This window comes from Penicillium crustosum (assembly GCF_028827405.1).
Source record: "Penicillium crustosum strain IBT 35664 chromosome Unknown utg000005l_segment0_segment0, whole genome shotgun sequence".
In the NCBI taxonomy this organism is placed as follows: domain Eukaryota; kingdom Fungi; phylum Ascomycota; class Eurotiomycetes; order Eurotiales; family Aspergillaceae; genus Penicillium; species Penicillium crustosum.
Window position 1 is genome coordinate 2,667,627 of NW_026623126.1, and position 17,942 is coordinate 2,685,568.

General features: G+C 48.2%; 5 protein-coding genes across 5 annotated transcripts; 2 read left to right on the top strand and 3 right to left on the bottom strand.

Moving 5' to 3' along the window:
- Window positions 1-632: 632 nt before the first annotated feature.
- On the bottom strand, window positions 633-2,603 carry N7487_011700 (uncharacterized protein; the record flags this gene model as incomplete). Its single annotated transcript, XM_056879430.1, has 1 exon — window positions 633-2,603. One exon carries the CDS (start codon window positions 2,601-2,603, stop codon window positions 633-635), a length of 1,971 nt encoding a protein of 656 aa, XP_056724749.1.
- Window positions 2,604-4,656: 2,053 nt separating this feature from the next.
- N7487_011701 (cytochrome P450) lies at window positions 4,657-6,583 on the bottom strand (the record flags this gene model as incomplete). Its single annotated transcript, XM_056879431.1, has 6 exons — window positions 4,657-5,093; window positions 5,212-5,823; window positions 5,883-5,951; window positions 6,023-6,125; window positions 6,162-6,293; window positions 6,359-6,583. 6 exons carry the CDS (start codon window positions 6,581-6,583, stop codon window positions 4,657-4,659), a joined length of 1,578 nt encoding a protein of 525 aa, XP_056724750.1.
- A 903-nt stretch (window positions 6,584-7,486) lies between these two features.
- N7487_011702 (putative pyroglutamyl peptidase type I) lies at window positions 7,487-8,350 on the top strand (the record flags this gene model as incomplete). The annotated part of the gene is made up of 2 exons (XM_056879432.1): window positions 7,487-7,600; window positions 7,661-8,350. 2 exons carry the CDS (start codon window positions 7,487-7,489, stop codon window positions 8,348-8,350), a joined length of 804 nt encoding a protein of 267 aa, XP_056724751.1.
- Window positions 8,351-8,809: 459 nt separating this feature from the next.
- On the top strand, window positions 8,810-9,961 carry N7487_011703 (MOSC domain-containing protein; the record flags this gene model as incomplete). Its single annotated transcript, XM_056879433.1, has 1 exon — window positions 8,810-9,961. One exon carries the CDS (start codon window positions 8,810-8,812, stop codon window positions 9,959-9,961), a length of 1,152 nt encoding a protein of 383 aa, XP_056724752.1.
- Window positions 9,962-10,433: 472 nt separating this feature from the next.
- N7487_011704 (DNA-directed DNA polymerase POL5) lies at window positions 10,434-13,632 on the bottom strand (the record flags this gene model as incomplete). The annotated part of the gene is made up of 5 exons (XM_056879434.1): window positions 10,434-11,330; window positions 11,380-11,679; window positions 11,737-12,545; window positions 12,614-13,193; window positions 13,261-13,632. The coding sequence occupies 5 exons, from the start codon at window positions 13,630-13,632 to the stop codon at window positions 10,434-10,436; spliced, it is 2,958 nt and encodes a 985-aa protein (XP_056724753.1).
- Between the last annotated feature and the right edge of the window lie 4,310 nt (window positions 13,633-17,942).

Sequence of the window (17,942 nt, forward strand, 5' to 3'; positions counted from 1 at the left end):
ACTAGACAAGGTCTGGGAAAAGAAGATAAAAGAGAATATGTAAGGAGCGTGGGTCGCAAAAAATAGCGAATGGTTGCTGATTGGTGACAGCAGATATGGGGTTTCGGGTTGTTTTCAACTTTTTTGGGTGTATTTGGGTTTTTTTTTCGAGGTGAAACCCCGTTGGAAGAAAAGGAAATGGTGTGGTGAGTGAATGAATGATGAAACTGTGCTGGTTTCACCGAGTAAAATGGGCCAGAACCACACACACAAGGTGGTTGTTGATACAAGACCAACGAGGTCAATGTTCGTAGGCAGGTAACCAACAGCCAGATATCGATGTACTGTGTGCGGATTTCGACCAAATGGAAAGTGGAAAGACCCATCACTTTGTTTTTGTTTTTTGTTTTTTTGTCGTTGGGGTTTCAGTATTGTGATGTTGAAGGTTGAGCGTGAGGAAAACATCTCAAACGTATCGTTACAGTCGTGGATGGTGTTGCTGTCGTAAAAAAAAAGGCTGGAAATGCAAGGGCCGTACCAGGGCCATGTCGGTATCTCGTTCAAGTCATAATGCAAAGGGGATAAAATCTCGCAGAAATCGACGCCACGATGAAACGGATACTTAGGAATTCGACAGCAAAAACGGTTGCAACTTAATTGCGTGTGAAAGGCATATTCAATATTTGCCGGCGGATGCGCTCAGCATCAGAAAGGCCGTCCTCTGAAGCATTGTATGGCAAAGTATCCGGTGCTTTATCATGTACTTGAGCCGGAGAAACCTGCATGGGAGAAGTACTGTCATCAGGTCTGACATAAGAAGGACCACCGCTCGAGAATGGGTCAGACAGTGCAGGTGCTTGTCTGAGGACTCGCTTCGGGGCTTCGCGACGCTTGTGTCCTCCTTCGATCCGGAAGGGTGAGCCAAGTCGTTTAATGTTTTCGCCAAGGTCCAATAATGGGTTCATAGGGGGTTTCGGGATGGGTGTCGTCTCTTCGGGTTCAATTGGGCCTGAGTTGAGGGACGAGGGTGGAGAAAAGAGTTGGTCCATATCTCTAGGATTGACAGCGCTAGTGGTAGCTCCACGGTTACGAATGCGGACCCGACCATGGCCCATGTCTTGGAATTTGTTTTCACGAACATAGTCCTCCAAGCGACGTTCAACTTCTTGGTCGGAAGGATTCTTCTGTTCCCTGGATACGCTCGCGAAGACATCGTCAGTACCAGGCAAAGACTGGTCGAAGTACGTGTTCCGTCGGGCACGGTAGCCCGGAACATGAACGGTCCCACGTCGGGCAGTGGGATCATGAACCTGGCGATTTGATCCACCGGGCCCCCATGTGCTGTACACGAACGGAGATCCCAGACGAGGTATGCTAGGAGCAGATTCCACACGAAGATGCTGACTGGGAGTCTTGGCCACTGGTGGCTCGACATGAGCAGACACTGGGTTGTTAAACCAATCCGTCGTCTGCGGCAAGTCTTGTGTAACTTGAGAAAGCCGAGTCGGTTCGGATGGTGTGACAAGAGAAACGCCGAGGTCACGAGTAGTGTAGGCCGAATTATCAGCGAAGTCTTTGACGCGGGTATCCGTAGGAGGGCCGAACATCTCCGCGACAGGCTCGGGAGTGCGAGACTGCATGATCCGCTGATAGTGGGGAGAAATTGAAAATTTGCGTCGACATAACATTTTGAGGCGTCGTCGGGTCTTGGAGTCAGACTTGGGCCAGGCTGGCTGCGACCCTTCGTCCATAGCCTTGGGTGTAGAAATTTCAATGGGTTCAACAGACTTCATCGAGACAGATTCAATAATACGACTGCTCTTTTGAGACCATGTCTTCTTGGCGCGTCTCGCAACACGCGATGTGACTCCTAGAGGGGGGATGCTGCCAGGTGTCATTTTGAATGGGGTCATAGTAGGATCCTGGAGGTAAATTTGATAGGTATTCCACAAGTGGGTATCCATCTCACGAGTCCAGGACTTCTTGGACACTTTGATATTTGCCGACTGTTTCTGAGGTCGCGAAGGCGACTCGATCTCAGGTTCTTTAGACATCTCCAAGGGGAAGTATGAGTCAAACAAATCGCTCTCGACACTGGTGAAACTTCCTACAGATGGTCGCGATGCGAAAGTTTCAATGGATTCAATTGAAGAATTTGACAAGGTCGAACAGACTGAGTCTGGGCGCTTGATGCTGTTTGGGCCAGGTGTCTGATCCCACGATGGCCACGGGTTACCCGTGTCGCAGGAATCAAAAGGTGTGCCGCGGATCTGCGCAGGTGGCGTCTTAAAATCCATTCGCGTGCGAGGAGGCGCGAGATATCCCTCATCATTGGCGAAATCACGGAATGAAGGCGCCTCTAATTCAGTCGATTGGGGCACTTCAATCGAAGGCAGTGGAACATCGGAGCCGTGGAATTGGAACATGTCCATGTCCATGCGAGCGCAGACATTAGTACCAGCGCGAGCCCGAACTCTAGGTAGACGGCCACTAGATATTGAGTGACGAGGTGGCGGGGGTACATTCATAGTGGTGCGAGGGCGCTCGGGAGTCTTGGGTTCGTTGTCGCCGAGAGAGAACGTGAAGTTCTTGGGAAGAGTGCGCGAAAGTTGACGTTGAGCCATACTGGCAATCTTGCAGTCTTGCGAACCGCAGAATGTGGGTCAATGCGACTTCTAGGAAGAACTCGAGGACGTGTCGGGGGTGGGAGTTGAGAGAAGATGAGTACGGCGCGAATTCGAGTCGAAGCGCGCAGCGTCGCGTCAATGTCGTGAATCGTGAAGGGCAGAAAAAGGAAGGAAAAAAAGTGCAACGAGAGCAAGAGATGTAGGAGTAACGTGAAAATAGAAGGGAAAAAAAAACCGAGGTCTCGGTCGTGGTGTGCTTCCTGAGGAATGCGGCAACTTGAAATCGGGGATCACCAGATCACATCTGCGGCTCCATCCCGTTCGAGTAGTAGGGAATGAAGGATTTCGTCATTACCCGAAAAAAAATAACACACAAAAGAAAAGAACTTCCTCCTCAAACGGAGAAAGAGTGCGAGAAAATATCTCGCGATAATGGTGGAAAGGGTTGGTAGAGAGAGGGAGAGAGAGAGAGAAGGAAGAAGAGGAAGAAGATGGGGGATTGGGCGTAGGGTGAGGCGGGAGTGGGAGGGGGGTACTTGGTACCTGCGCTCCCCGTGGTGAACTGCCTACTAAACTTGGTACCCTATACTTAGTGGACTTGGCCCACTGCGAAAATCTTATGCGTTGTTAACTACGGAATTTAAAAAAAAATTAGTATTATTATAACAGTCTCAAGTATGAAGTCTTCAATTGATTCTCTCATTTCTCTCTCTTCTTTACAGAGTTTTTTGTTTGGATTTTCCTCAAGTCTTTCCTATATAGAATGACTGTGGACACATCCGGGCCTTGCTTGATGCATGCACTGTGGACAAATAATTTAATCACAGGACTGTGAAGCGAACCGCCTTGGGAGGTAAGGACACCTGGAGCAAAGAAGGTGCTTTTCTAGCTCTAGGGTTTGTAGGTATTAATAACTATAGGCTGTACGGAGTACAGCTTACAGCTTACTCTGTACTCCGTGTTGTAGACTTGATAAATGAGGGGGGCTGGTGTTTGAGATCAGGTACCATGTATGGAGTACTCAGTCCTATGTATCGTAGATCGAGTCTCCATCTTCAAGACATTGTCTCCAGCCGCTCACTTCATAGCTGCAAGGGCTTGTACAGAACAGAACGGAGAACGGTCAGCCTGCGTATAGAAGTGCAGCTGATGGTCGTCTGCACTGATATTCTTGAGCTCATTTTTCCTCTTTTTTTTAAACTTCCAATCACATAGCTGTAGTCAAGCCTTGAAAAGTAAAGGTTCCTTTCATAGTGAATTAGTTTGTTGCGTTCAAAGAAACGGAAAACCACCTTGGTACGGGTACCTGAGTACCGTAGATCAGCGGTCACATTTTCTCATTGTGCGGTCTGGATCTCTGGAGCCCTGGAGCCCGAGCTACCCAAAGAGACAGGGCCAAACAAGACCCATATAACCCCATTGGGGTGGTGGAGGCGTGGAGGCGTTGCGGTTGGAGAAGCTTCACGTTCATCTTTCTCCACTGACGCGTGACGCGTTCAACACACGTGTTGAAATATTACTGTATATTGACTGTGTACTGACTGTATAATTACCAGTCACGTGGTATCTTATACTGTGAACCCTAAAAGGGATCGACTTTATATATGTGGATATGTATACGGAGTATGTATATATGAATGCTACAGACTACGGAGTATATGGGTGACTTAAGGCACTGTTAAACATTCTACATTGAAATTTGGGTTCTGAATTATCCGATTCAGAGATCCATTCTCAACAGATTTAGTACTCCGTACTCCGTACCAAGGTCTCATCTCGCTTACAATGGATAGCCACAGTATACCCGCAGAACTGTGGGCCAGATGCCAATCAACTCCACTTTCGAGGAGCCAAGTTATATCTACCTCGAATACTTGAACTTGACCTTTTTCAAACTCGATAAGATTCAAATGGGTCCAACAAAAATCCAGCTTATCCCACAACATGTAAGTCACATCATATTGCCGTGGTGACAAAACCCCACAAAACGTAGCGAGTATCCAATATGTATAGAACACAGAGGGGGGAGATCGTTGCTTACATCCATCCACTACTCTCCTAGGAAACCTAGGTCAACCTCTGACTTACGGGACCGAAACAGAATCTGAACTCGTGGGTCGGTGATAGACTCAACCCCGTTTTCAATGTTTGGAGGTCGACCACCGCTCTGTAGTTTCCAATCGTACTTCAGAAGCAAATGAAGGAGCATGATTTTGGTTTCACTGGCAGCGAAGAACCGGCCCGGGCAGGCATGAACACCATGGCCGAAGACGAAGTGCTCACTTGTCGTCGCGACAAACTGATGCTTGTGTTCGTTGCCAGGCTGCTTGCGTTTGTTGTAAAACCGGTAACCATCATAACTGGCAGCATTAGGGTAGATAGTGTCATCTTCCAGTATTTTCGTAGAAACGAACATGTTGGCGCCTTTAGGGATCACAGTTCCATCAGAGAGCACAATTTGCTTAAGGGCGAGGCGGTTCATGGAGGCTGTTGTAAAGTGTCAACAAGTCATTCTTTCAATAAAGAATGGGGGGAAATTGGGTTAAATGAATAAAAAGAATCGAATAAATATCAAAAGAGTACCGAAAGAACGTGGGTAACTTACTCAAGGAGAGTGGGTTAGTACGCTGCGATTCCTTCATCACACTGTCCATCAACTTCAACTTGAGCAAACTAGTCTTCTTCAGAGTTCCATCCTCAGCAGCAACCGCACAAATCTCATCACGTAGCGGCTGGATATACTCCGTGTACGCCGCGAGGTCATATATGACGTTGGTTAACAAGTTTGACGTAGTATGGATAGCCGCCAGTGCCAATCCAACCTGTGCGCAAGACTGATCAAAAGTCATGTTATTCCGGGCTTCGGCGGTTTCACGATACCAGTCCAAAGCATCAGGTTCACGGGGTGGATCATCTGCAGGGAGCCTGCCCGCGCGGATCAACGCTCGCCTGTCTATCTCGCCACTAACGATGGAGCGAGCCATTTCCAAGTGTGTGCGTAACTTCTGGGCAGAGGGCAGGAACCAGTGGACGATTGGATGAAGAATGGATGGCCATTCTCGTAGATCGCGCATAGCCATAAACGCATCGATGGCATAGTTCACGGAGACATCAATCCACTCATCGTCGTGGGAGATGGTCTCTCCAACAAATATCAAAGAGGAGAGGCGGGCGACCATGTACGGTATCTTGTGCGCGATGTGGTAAGGCTTCCATTCTGGCAGAATCAGAAGTGTCAGTGGGAGGATTTTATGCAAATGGGGTGCTTAAGCATACCATCGGTGGGGGGCAAGTGTTCGTTCAATATCGCACCTGACTCTTTTGAGAGCCGAAGTGAAATGGACCCTATGTAAATGGGAAAGATAAGTCAATTGTGTCGGTTGGGTGAGATCTGAGGTATATATATAAAGACATACCGAGCGCCTGTGTCAAACTGGTCCGCACGATTTCCACAGTAGCTTTCAAAGCAGTACCATTATGAAATGGTCCAAATCCAGGAATGCGATCATTAAAAAATGTCTATACGCAAGTTAGCCATGGTCACCAATTATTTACAGCTTCATAGCCTGCCTTTTTGATCGAGTCATCAAAACTTAGGTCTGGGTTGCTCTTGATTTCATCGACAAACTTCGGGTGCAATACAACTATCGGGCTTGTGGCTCCGATGATCTGAAAGACATTGACTCCCTGCGAAGGTCTATTAGCATATTTGAGGGCAGAGAATGCTGTCATTGACCTCTGTTGAGGCTCACCTTTGCAAAGCCTTCGGTAATAAGTTGACGACATGACCGAGTGAAGCGTTGCCGGGCCTTTTTGTTGGTAAGCTCCCACCAGGTCTTTCCAACTAAAGGAATGTGCCTATGTGGAACCCCGTTTGCTATATCTGCCCATACACTTGTTATGAACACCGCCATTAGGGCGATACACACACTCTGTACAACATAGGGAGTATTAAGCAATTCAGTGATGACTGCCATAGTCAAGGTCAAACCCAAGGCTGAAAAAGGGAAGAGGGGACAAGAGAAGCGACACCCTAAATTTCCAAGACCTGATATTCTCCGAGGACTTACTCATTTATAATAGTTACCGAGCCACCGGCCAGTCAGGAAAACTCCATTTCTCCCCCAACCGACCTTAGACTGGATATTCAAACCAGTGGGGCCCACGTAGGGTATCAAATGCTGTCCAGTTGAACCAAACCGAGCCAAAGCCAATCGCTGGAAAGTTACAGGTCCAATAAATTCTAAGCGAGCAATTCTATTCATCCAGAATGTCAAAGCTTCGATCAACAATATTCTTGGCCTACATCGATGTATACCTAGCCTGAAATGCGAGAACGAGAGCCAAATTAAGCGATCCTTACCCGAACAGGCAATTCTTGAATGGGGGTTTCTATTTCACCTGGATCCACTTGCATATGCAGATGTTTTCCAATTTATAAGCGTTCCAATGATAATAGAGGCCTGCAAATCCTGCAAGTTGAACGGTAGAATCATTGAAGGGGAAACCAGCTCTGTACTCCGTAGTACAAGGATAAGAAAGCCTCGGTAGCCTAACACCAGAAAAGTTCATTTTTGGGGAGGAACAGATGAAAACCTAACAAGTAACACTAACAAAAATATTTCACATCTAATAGCTAACAAGCTAACTAGCTAACTAGCTACTAGCTAACTAGCTACTAGATATCATACATAAGCCTCAAATAATATAAAGCCCCTAACTGGTCACCTATATATATATAGCTTAACGGAATTAGGTTAGTAAGATCCATGGGTTGCATCCCGCCAAGACCCCGCATTCGTCTGAGTGTCTTCCAGGGTTCACTTCCCCGCTTCGCAATTCATCTTCTTCTCAACTTCACCTCAAGAATAACCGTGAATATGGGTGATTCCGGGGCTAATGCTCCACATATACTCTCCACTCCAGTCGGCAACAGTCCGCCACAGCCCTCGGCCTCGCCTAATGAGATATCCGTCCTAATAACAGGCTTTGGGGTAAGTGATCTGCACTTCGGATGCTGCTAGTATCCGACCCGAAACTAACTGTGTAACTAGCCCTTCAAGACCAACCTTGTGAATGCGTCATATCTGATCGCTTCCTCCCTTCCATCATCTTTCCTTTTCCCATCACCTAAAGGCCACGACTCGGACCCACGTCGCGTTTCACTCCATGTGCATCCCACTCCGATCCAAGTGGCATACGCCACTGTTCGAGAGGCTCTTCCGTTGATGCTGGAGGAGTTTGCGGCCTCTCACGGTGGCCGCAGACCCGATCTCATTATTCATATCGGCATTGCAGCTCCACGGCAATATTACTCCGTTGAAAGTTTAGCTCATCGAGATGACTATAAAATCACCGATGTCAATGGTCTCCCCGGTTATGTAGACGGCGAGAAGCGATGGAAAGAGCTGGGTCTGCCACCGATACTCACACCAGGGCGCGCTGCAGATGATCCCTCCTCTTCTTCGCCCTACCAACCCGACAACCAGTTCCTGGAGACGTGGCGTTCGTTTGCTCCCGAGTCGGATCTCCGGATCTCTCAAGATGCGGGCCACTACCTGTGTGACTTCATTTTCTACACCAGCATGTCTTTGGCCCAATTACAGGGCCAGGACCGCAATGTTCTGTTCCTCCATGTCCCTGGGGCATCTGACGATGCGAATATCGAGCAAGGTCAGATCGTCACACTTGCCCTAATTAAGGCAATGGTCGCGTGTTGGCTTGATAAAAAGCATCCGGCATAACCAGATCGCATCACGGTCAACTTTATCTTAGGCATATACCCCCTTCAGGTGGCCTACCTAGGTACATGTTGTTGGTCTTGTTTTATATCCAGTATTTGGCTTCAAGGATTGCTTTTCCTGGACTTGTCTGCATTTCTAGTTTCCTTTCCCTTGGGTTTTTGTGGGTTTCATATATGCAAGGTGTTTGCATGTGGTATTTCCTACGTACCATGTGTCTAATTCATACCTCTGGGTTTTTCTATTATTGGACCTAAGGCAACTACCATATATAAAATAGCAGGATAAGGCACAACATATCAACAACGCACTTTAATAACAAACTGAATGTGCCACATCCCCTTACTCAAAGCACCTCAAAACTAGGAGTCATAACATCATATGAAAGGCGGCATCCCATGGCAAAATTGACTTATCACTTCCAGGACTGTATAACCCGAACATCTTCCCAAAGTAGCAAACATGCTTCAGTCGCACAACATGGCATCAGCGGTAATATTAGGCCTCATAATCCTAATTCCAATTCTCCTGATTACTCGCTTCACAGGATGGCCCAACTCAGCCCAATCGCCAACCAAACTTCTCCGCATATGGCCCCGCCCGAAACAATCCAGCGAGATCATCTCGTTGCGCATGTACCCCATTAAATCTTGTCGTGGCCTAGAAGTCCAATCAACATTCCTAAAAAAGCATGGTCTTGATCTCGACCGCCGCTGGATGCTCATCGACTCATCTTCAAATACTTTCATAACAATCCGCCAAATCCCCGATATGACACGCATCCGCACCGCCCTAAGTGTCGACGGCGACGAGTTGGTCGTGAGTATCCCAAATCCCGAAGCAAATGAATCCAGCCAAGGCCAAGGCAAAGACCAAGACAATCAATTCCACACAATCCGCATCCCTTCCCATCCATCCCCGCAATGGCTAGCGGAAAATACAAATTTGGGCCCCGCCCACATCTGGGACACGGAGACAGACGGATACAGGTATAGCGATGAAATCAATGCCCCCTTCTCTGCCTTCCTGCAACGTGATGTCGCCCTCGTCTACAAGGGCCCAACCCCACGCGTGCTGAAGGGTAACGGCGCTCCACGTCGTCTCGGCCGTGTCCAGACTACCGGTTTTCCGGATGTGCACCCGGTATTGATTGCGTCGGAATCTTCACTAGCAGAGCTCAATGTTCGTCTGGGAAAGGTGGGTGTGGACCCGATTACTGTCGAGCGGTTCCGTCCGAATATCGTTGTTCGCGGAGGCGCGCCATGGAGTGAGGATTCGTGGAAGTTGGTTCGCATTACTGGTCGGGAGCCGAGCGGTATTTCTGGTGATTCTTCTGGTTATGGCAAGGCTGTTATCCAGTCGCCGCTTGATCTAGATATTGTGGCTCGCTGTGCGCGCTGCCAGGTGCCTAATGTCGATCCAACTACGGCGCTCAAGAACAAGAAGCAGCCGTGGGATACGCTTGTTTCGTACCGTAGGGTCGACGAGGGGATTAAATACAAGCCTTGTTTCGGGATGTTGAGTGCGCCGCGTAATGAGGGCGCTATTGAGGTTGGGATGAAGCTGGAGGTTTTGGAGGAGACGACTAAACATCGATACCTTACTGGTTTTTAGAGGGGGAGAAGGAGGAGGTTTGTTCAATGGATCATTACGATCTGAATAGAATATGGCAATGTAAGATTAGATGTTGAATGGCGTGAAAAATATATATATATATATATATATATCTATTTCCCACACTGCATTCTCCACTCTCCTTGATATATTTTAGAAAAATGTCCATGGGCATCTCTTTTCCAACTCGATACTAACACGCAACAAGAAATAGTGTATGACTCTAGGCATCTTCGTTCGAAATCCAGAATGTCCCGCAGAAAGTTGAATATAGGCTAGACGAACACGCCATCCTCAAGTAGTGCATGAATGACACTGCACATAGGCCCATATATGCGATAGATCCGATTCAAAAAGTAAGGTGGTAGACTACATGAAACCGTTGAATAAACATGATAATGACATTGATGACATTGACATTGAAAACTAGCGACATATCATACTCGCAATCTCTATACAAAAGAACCCATCCTCACTTCAACTGTTTGCTTGCAGAAACACACCAGTTATTCCACTCCGAAAAGAACGACGGCTGCACATGACACTTGGTGCTCATAAGTTGATCCTTACGAGTAGCAGCATAAACATCCACAACACCCGCAATAGAATCCTTATCATGCGCAACAAGAACCTTGGTAACAAGCAAACTAGCCTGGCTGCAAGCAGTCGCATGGCCCATAGGCCCACTGTGGCTAGCCTCCTTATGAACAGATCGGAGCAGCTCCCAGAGCGCCTCCGCCTGTGCATCATCCTCGATCTTCGGGAGCGAGTTGCCCTTGCACACCTTCGTGTACTCGCGCAGCACTCCGTTGGCCTTGGTGGCGATCTGCTTCACGCTGGTCCGACGAGAGAGTCGGAGCAACGGCAGGAGGATATCCAGGGCGAGGGGCCGGGTGTGGCTCTTCTTTACAAAGATCTCTAGCAGGTCCAAAACACGGTTCTTGAAGTTCACCATGTTCTCGCGTGCGTCTTTCTTGTCTTTGCGGTGGGAGGTTTCTTGGCGACGCGCACGGAATACTTGCACCAGTTTGTCGTCTAGTTCGTCCATCTCATCGTCGTTCATGTCGGCATCGGAGTCCGACTCATTTTCGTCTGCGCGGTGGGAGCCGAGAGCTGCGGCTAGTTTGGCTTCGAAGGCGGCGACTTCCTGTGCGTCTTCTTCGTTATCTTCTTCTTCTCCCTCCTCCTCGTCGTCGTCCGAGTCGGAGCCGGAGCCGCCGGCTTCAACGACCTCAACATCGCTGTCAAGCTCATCCTCGTCGACATCCATCATCTCCTCATCATCATCTTCTCCTTCTTCCTCGCCTTCGTCGTCTTGCTCTTCGAACATCTCTTGCTGTCCGGCAAGACTCTCCTTGGCCTCGAGAATCTAGATCTAGTTAGAAAATGCAAGTCGGTTAAAGGTTGAGGCAACATACCGAGGTCAAAGATTCCAATCCGTTCTCGGTGATCTGGTTGGCAAATGCACCAAACACCTGCTCACTCATACGACGGAAAAGCTGCGATTGCTTAGATGCGAAACTGAGAAGGATCTCAACCAACGCATCCGAGGCATCGCCGGCATCTTCCGTTTTGGTCTCCTTGTCGCCCAGGAACTTGGTGTAGCAGAACTCCAGCTCATCAAGCATGGATACCGCGTCTGCGTCTCCATTGTACACCTGCATGATAGTCATAGAGTAAAGCAGCTTAAATGCGGCCATGCCCTTCTCTTTCTTCTCCTATGTGGTAGTCAGTATAAGTGGTCAAAAGATCGACGCAGGGGGGGGGGATCATACCCTGCTGGACAGCTTCTTCAGAGATTTGAAAGCAGCCTTCACTGATTCTGACAGCTTCTCATCGATAGCAATGATGAACTTGCCGAATTCACCGGACTTGGCTGCATCGCGAATCTGCTTGACCACAGCATATGGGAGCGTAGCAGCGAACTTTTGGTTGGAAATAAGGCTGTTCAAGCAGGAGTTAATTCGATTGCGCAGGAGTTCTTGTGTTGCTGATGAGAGAGGAGGCTCAGGGGCAGTGGAGCCCTTGCCGGTATCCATGAAGTATGCAAAGCGCACGAAAATGGACAGAATCTGCTCAAGGCTTGCTTGGAGGTCTTCAGCATCATCTTCATCGGCAGAAGCCTTGGACCGCACAATTGTCAACAGGAGACCAGCGACAAATTGACGGTTGGATGCGGCGGTTTTCTCCTCGGTTGTGCCGGGGGTCTGAATGAGTTGTTCGAAGAATGGGACAATCTCTTCCAATGCCTCGAAGTTGGCTTCGGCAACAATCTTCTCAACCGTCTTGGTCTTTGTGGCCTGGTCGAAATTCAGCGTGCCGCTAGTTCCCATCAAGCCACGGATGGCCGCAGCTGCGAATTCGGGTTCCTTGGACACGCGGGCCTGGATTGCCTTGGCCACTTTAACGGCCATTCGGTGCAAGTACCGGTCCTCCACGGCAAGCTGGTTCGTCAAGCATCGCATAAGATTCTTGGTGAAAATCTGAGAGGCTTGCTGCGGTGCACCATCGTTGAGAATTCTGTTGAAAAGAAGGAAGCCCCAGTATTTGCGCTCGTCCGAGGACGCAGCAGCAAACAATCCATCTATAAAGAGTATTTTTTGTCAGTTCCATATGTATCATGTATCAGCCCATCGCTAGATAGGTACTCACTGTCCACAACCTCAGTCCAGAAATCAGCGAAGGTCATACGAGACTTCTTCGACTTATCCTTAACCTCAACACTGGTCCGAGACAAAACTGCATCCCAGGCGAAGTGAAGCTTGTTGTTCCAGACGCCAGATGACTTGGCAGTGTTCACCTTGGTCTCACCGTCGCTGGCCGCAGCACCCGATTCCTTCATGATCTTCGACAAGCTGCTGCGCTCCTTCGTATCCAGGGGATCATCATGCTTCCAGACCTTGCTCGGGAAGGTAGCATTGGGGAACATATCCTTCGTCGCCAACCAGATAGCAACACCCTCGGGCGACCGGGCGAGGTCGCGCACGCAGAGCTGTTCCAGCGCAGACTGTATGTACTTGGGTTCCATCTTACGTGCGGCCAAATCGTAGACACACTGGTAAATAATCCACCCACACTCTTCACGGATCCATGGCTTCTTCTGTGCAAGCTCGAAAACAAGATCGACGACCTGGGTCCATTGCTCGAAGGGCACGGTGGGCTGGAACAGAACGGAGGATTTGATGATCGCTTCAGCGCCAAAAAGACGGCCGAAAAGGTGGTCGCGTTGTTCCTATATGAAACGAAAGGATACCCCAATTAGCGCATGCGACGTTTTTAAGTCATGTGTGGCCACCAACCTGTCCCGACTCGCTGCCGTAGGAACTGGACTGAGACTCCCAGAGGTTCAGCGCATCCGAGAAAGTGAAGCGTGATGTCTCTCTCGGCGATGAGAAGACTTGTGTTAGAATCTCTGTCAAGGCAATTGAGAATCCGATTCGAGCAGCTTTGCGGCTACTGCAGAGACCGCGGAAGAGCCTCGATAGCACCTTCTTGATCTGTTCATCGGCAGGGTTCTGGTCTGGAGTGAATTGTGACACTAGGGCTTGGGCAGCCTTGAGCCGGATATCATCTTTTTCACTAGCGAGATCCTCGTAGAGTTCCACCAGCTTCACGTCGACATTGTGAGGTTCGCGGCGGCGCTTCTTTGAACCGGCGAAGGGGGGGCCCATTGCTGAGACTGGTGGGATTTTGAGATGGCAAATAGGTGCGAGGTTCAATTAGCGATCAAACTATTCGTTCTTAGGCCTTGATAATGGAGATCTGCAAACCAAAGGCACGTTCAACACTCCTTGCGGCCGTTCAAGTTGCTCAGAAAAATTCATGCTTTAGCCTATTTAGGGCTAGCGCGTCCCGATAAGCCGATAAGGATTTTGGATGCTCCCAGAGACCGGGGTTGAACAGCCAAACGACCTCATCAAACATGGATTTTTTTCCCCCTCTAGAGGCTTCAGAAGAGGATATCTAGAACTTATGATTTACTGACCATTTCAAAAAAACCGAGAATGGTGGTGTGGAGCTATATATCCAAAGCTTCCAGGCATATATATATATATTGTAGTATCTGACTATTCTCCGCAAAGACGTTAGGACCTCCAGCAAAACCAATTTTCATCTGTTCATTGCAATTCTGAAGGGAGATTCAAAACCACTAAATCAAATTTCATGAATAAACCTACGATCCTAGCCAAGAAAAAAAAAAAAAGAGTACAGCCCCCAAGGCCACAAGACTATCTCTAAGTATACAGAGTACTCCGCGGAATATTCCGTATCTCAAACGTAGCCCCTGGAAGCCACAGCAAAGATACCTCAAAAACCACGCAACAGATCGGGCATGACAACATGCAACCAACGTTTCAATAGACGGAAGAGCATGGTGTATTCGAAGCTGTCAGAGAGACCGGGATCCAAAAAAAGGACTGATTCAGGGGTAATGACGAATCTCAAAAACGAGATCAGGTTCCAGACCATTCAACCTCAAACCACCAGTCCAGACGCAGAACCATCCTGTTGTCAAAGGCAACCGGGAAACCAACGCCCATTTATACAATCGCATGTCGCCGAGGATAATCCGCTAATTGCGCTGGATCCGAGCTTCAGGATCCGGGCTCCGCTTGCGCTGATTTCACGGATGCACCGACCCGCCCCGGGGGCTGATCTGTATACGAGTAGACCGAACAAAGCGTCATTTCTTGGTATGTTGTAGGTAGGAAAAAGTAGGAACCATGCATCGAACTATCAATTTGGCGCGGGCGAGACCATTTTGATATCTGACAGAATCAATATTATGGAGCTTGGAAGAAAATTACCTCTGTATCAGAATTGATGTGTTGGAACGGATGGGATCGTCTGCCGCGGATCTGCATGGTTTAAGTAGTTTTAGTTTTAGGTAGTCGTCGTGCTGGTAACAAACATGTGGGAATGGATTTCGTGGGAATTGCCCAGGTGGTTTTGATGTAGGCGGATGGGTCTCGGAGTGAATAATATATGGAGTCCGGCGTCTTGGTGGGCCTGGGAGTCCTGGCAACCGTTGTGATAGATGTAGAGTCGGGTGTCAGATTTTGACACGTTTTCAGGGGCTTGCCTGATTATGCCACTATCACCATATTGGACGGCTTTGTGTGACCTGGGAAGTTGTACGGAGTACAAAGGTTCGGAGTGGAATTTGGTTGAGTACTAGGATTGGGGAGTGTACACGGTGTTTAAGTAAAGACGGGGTTGGCCACAGGTTTAGCTTAGGGTGATCTGGATACAATTGTTATTTTTAAAAAAACAAAAAAAAAAAAAAAGAATATACATTAGAGTGATCAAGAGAGATTATTCTGTGCGACAAAAGAAAGTCTAGACCGGTAAAAAAAGATGGTAGAATCTACCAGTCCAGCGGCGCCTAGGTAAGCCTCTTGATCTATCACGGGTGTGTATTTGACAGAGATACGACAATCGGAGCTGTGTGATGTGGGGAGTCACCAGGTTCCAAATATGGAGGTAGGGCGTCGCTAATACGTGATAGCACGATTGAGAGAGGGGAGCTGACAGGCACGAAGCCGATGAGGCGCGCATAAATGACCGGGGGTACCAATAGCGGCGCTGATCGGGGACTCCGAGCCGGGAGAATAATAATTTGACAAATATAGAAAAAATCAGTGGAAATACATTTAGGGGTAAGGGTATTTCCAGTATTGAAGGAATGTATAATACCCAAAATACAGAGAGAGCAGGTTCCAGTTGAGGAAATCCTTGGGGAAAAAATATCTTTGTTGATGTCAGGCGTGATCACGGGACAACGCATTAGTTTCGTGTAAGAGTGCTTGGAAGCTTTGCTTTGTTTACCTGAAGTTTGACCCATATGGGTATATCAACAACATCGTGACATCACATTGGACAATAAGAGGGTAGAATCTTGAGAGAGGGGAAAAGGTCTGGCCCTAACCATGCAGGGAATATCGGGGACACGAGGAATGTGATGAACCCCGCAGCGAAGAAGTCGGCTGGAGAGCTGACATGACTGGCCCCATCGCACATGGCGTTGTGATGCAATTGACCGGTCACATCATCGGGGTGCTCTCCGACCCCACCTTAGCTGCGACTCTGCAGCCGTGGCGCAGTGAGATAGTTAGATCGGGGCAATTGGGCTGATACGGTCAGCATTTCAGAGAGTTTCGCATCTGCAACCGCCTGGAAAGAGGATGCTGATTCGTGAATGTGTGTTCCAGTGTTATGGTCAACACATCAGCACATCAGCACAACTCAAAACAACGCGATCAGAGACATCCCTCGAAGGTTTCAAGACGGCGTCTTCCAACTTCCAAGGCTAATAATGGAGATCTATGATTAGTACATCAGGTTTCCAATGTGCACGGAGCACAGATAGGTTGATGTTCAGTAGATATGACGTAGCATCGCGGGCCAATAGAATCCCCCGAACGCGTCGTGGGAGTTGCACACCGCATCCCCGGCCACGGGGGGAGGAGTGGTGTAACAATGCCTTTGAGAGAGAGAGAGGGACCTACATCCTCTGTACAGAGGAGAGGGAAATCAATTGTTAAAAATTCGAAAGGACAGGGGATCGATGCAGCTCGGATCGGATATACCAGGATGACGCAGCGAAGGTCGAGGGGTTTCACGAGACGGCTTAGAGTAGCACGCCGTGGGGTACTCCGTACAGTGGTGAATCATGAGCCGAGTGTCCACTATGACTGGGCCACACTAAAGCCGACTCCAGCGGCTAGTAGTTTCATATGCCATGCTTTGTACAAAGTGGAAACCATGTAGCAAATCCGAGATCTTGCTGTGGACTCCGTAGTAAATATCGCATCTGATAGCCCAAATGAGATTGAACAGAGATCTCTGTTGATAAACTTGTTCAAGGTGTGGACGAACCTTGATTTTCGCGCGATTCCCAGGTTTATCGCGTTCGTCGCATGAGTTTGGACCCCGGGCTCATCCTTACTGTTGTGATTAGTAGCCCTAGCCCAAGAGTGGCAAGTGAGATGCAATTGAGATGCCATTGCTTTTCGTCGGTAAAAAGTGCGCCAAAGACCACCAGAGATGAAGGTTTCAATAGAACTACCCTTAGGCAATTAATGTATATTGAAGTCAAACATCCTACCAAGGGGGATGGAAGGGATGCGCGACATTGGAGACCATCGTGAACCCTTGATCAACAAGAATGCCCACGCAAGGGCAGCACGGGTATGTATGAGTAGAGCACTATAGCGCCTTCAATCTCAAGAGGAAGAATGAGATTATCTACCATTCCTTACTCAATACTACGTTGTACGTTCCGATCTTGCAGCCATTGAATGGCCATCTCTAATTCTTTTGTCTGCCACCTTGTATTCCATACTTCGCCCAACCGATAGAGATTCCAAAGTTTGATCGGCTCTTGATATCACCCAATGGGGTCTAGATAGTGCGAACTCTTTGTTCATTTCGGAGATGAGGAGATCTTGAGATTCCACGCCTCTCTGCCGTGTGGCCAATCAATACCTCGGTAAGATGATCACAGGGCTTCTTATCGGGCTAGTAGAGTCGATCGAGCACTACCAAATATATTAGCATATTAGCATATTAGCATATTCACATCGGATATTAGCACTAGAATCAAGTCGGGGTATTTAGGATGAATTGAAGCATATCGTGACGTTATGTCAAAGCAATAAAGAAGCCGTTCTCAATCGAAGCGCCCTTGCTTCCTCATCACTTGCTTCCCATCACTTGCAGAAGCTTTAAATTTTTTTTTCTCCCGAGACCAGGAAAAGTGGATATCTTTTTTTTTTTTTTACATTAGACTCGATCTCTTTGGGGCTCCGTTTTTTTTTCAGCTCACCTGTGGTTGACGCACAGGTGACGGACACACGGGAAAGAAAAAGTTTTTTGGTGGATACTATTTTGTAAGCCATTGAAGAAATGGATAGTAGACGGACTACTCTCTGTACGGAGGTAGAAGAAAGGTAATAAATACAGAGACAATCCTCCTTCC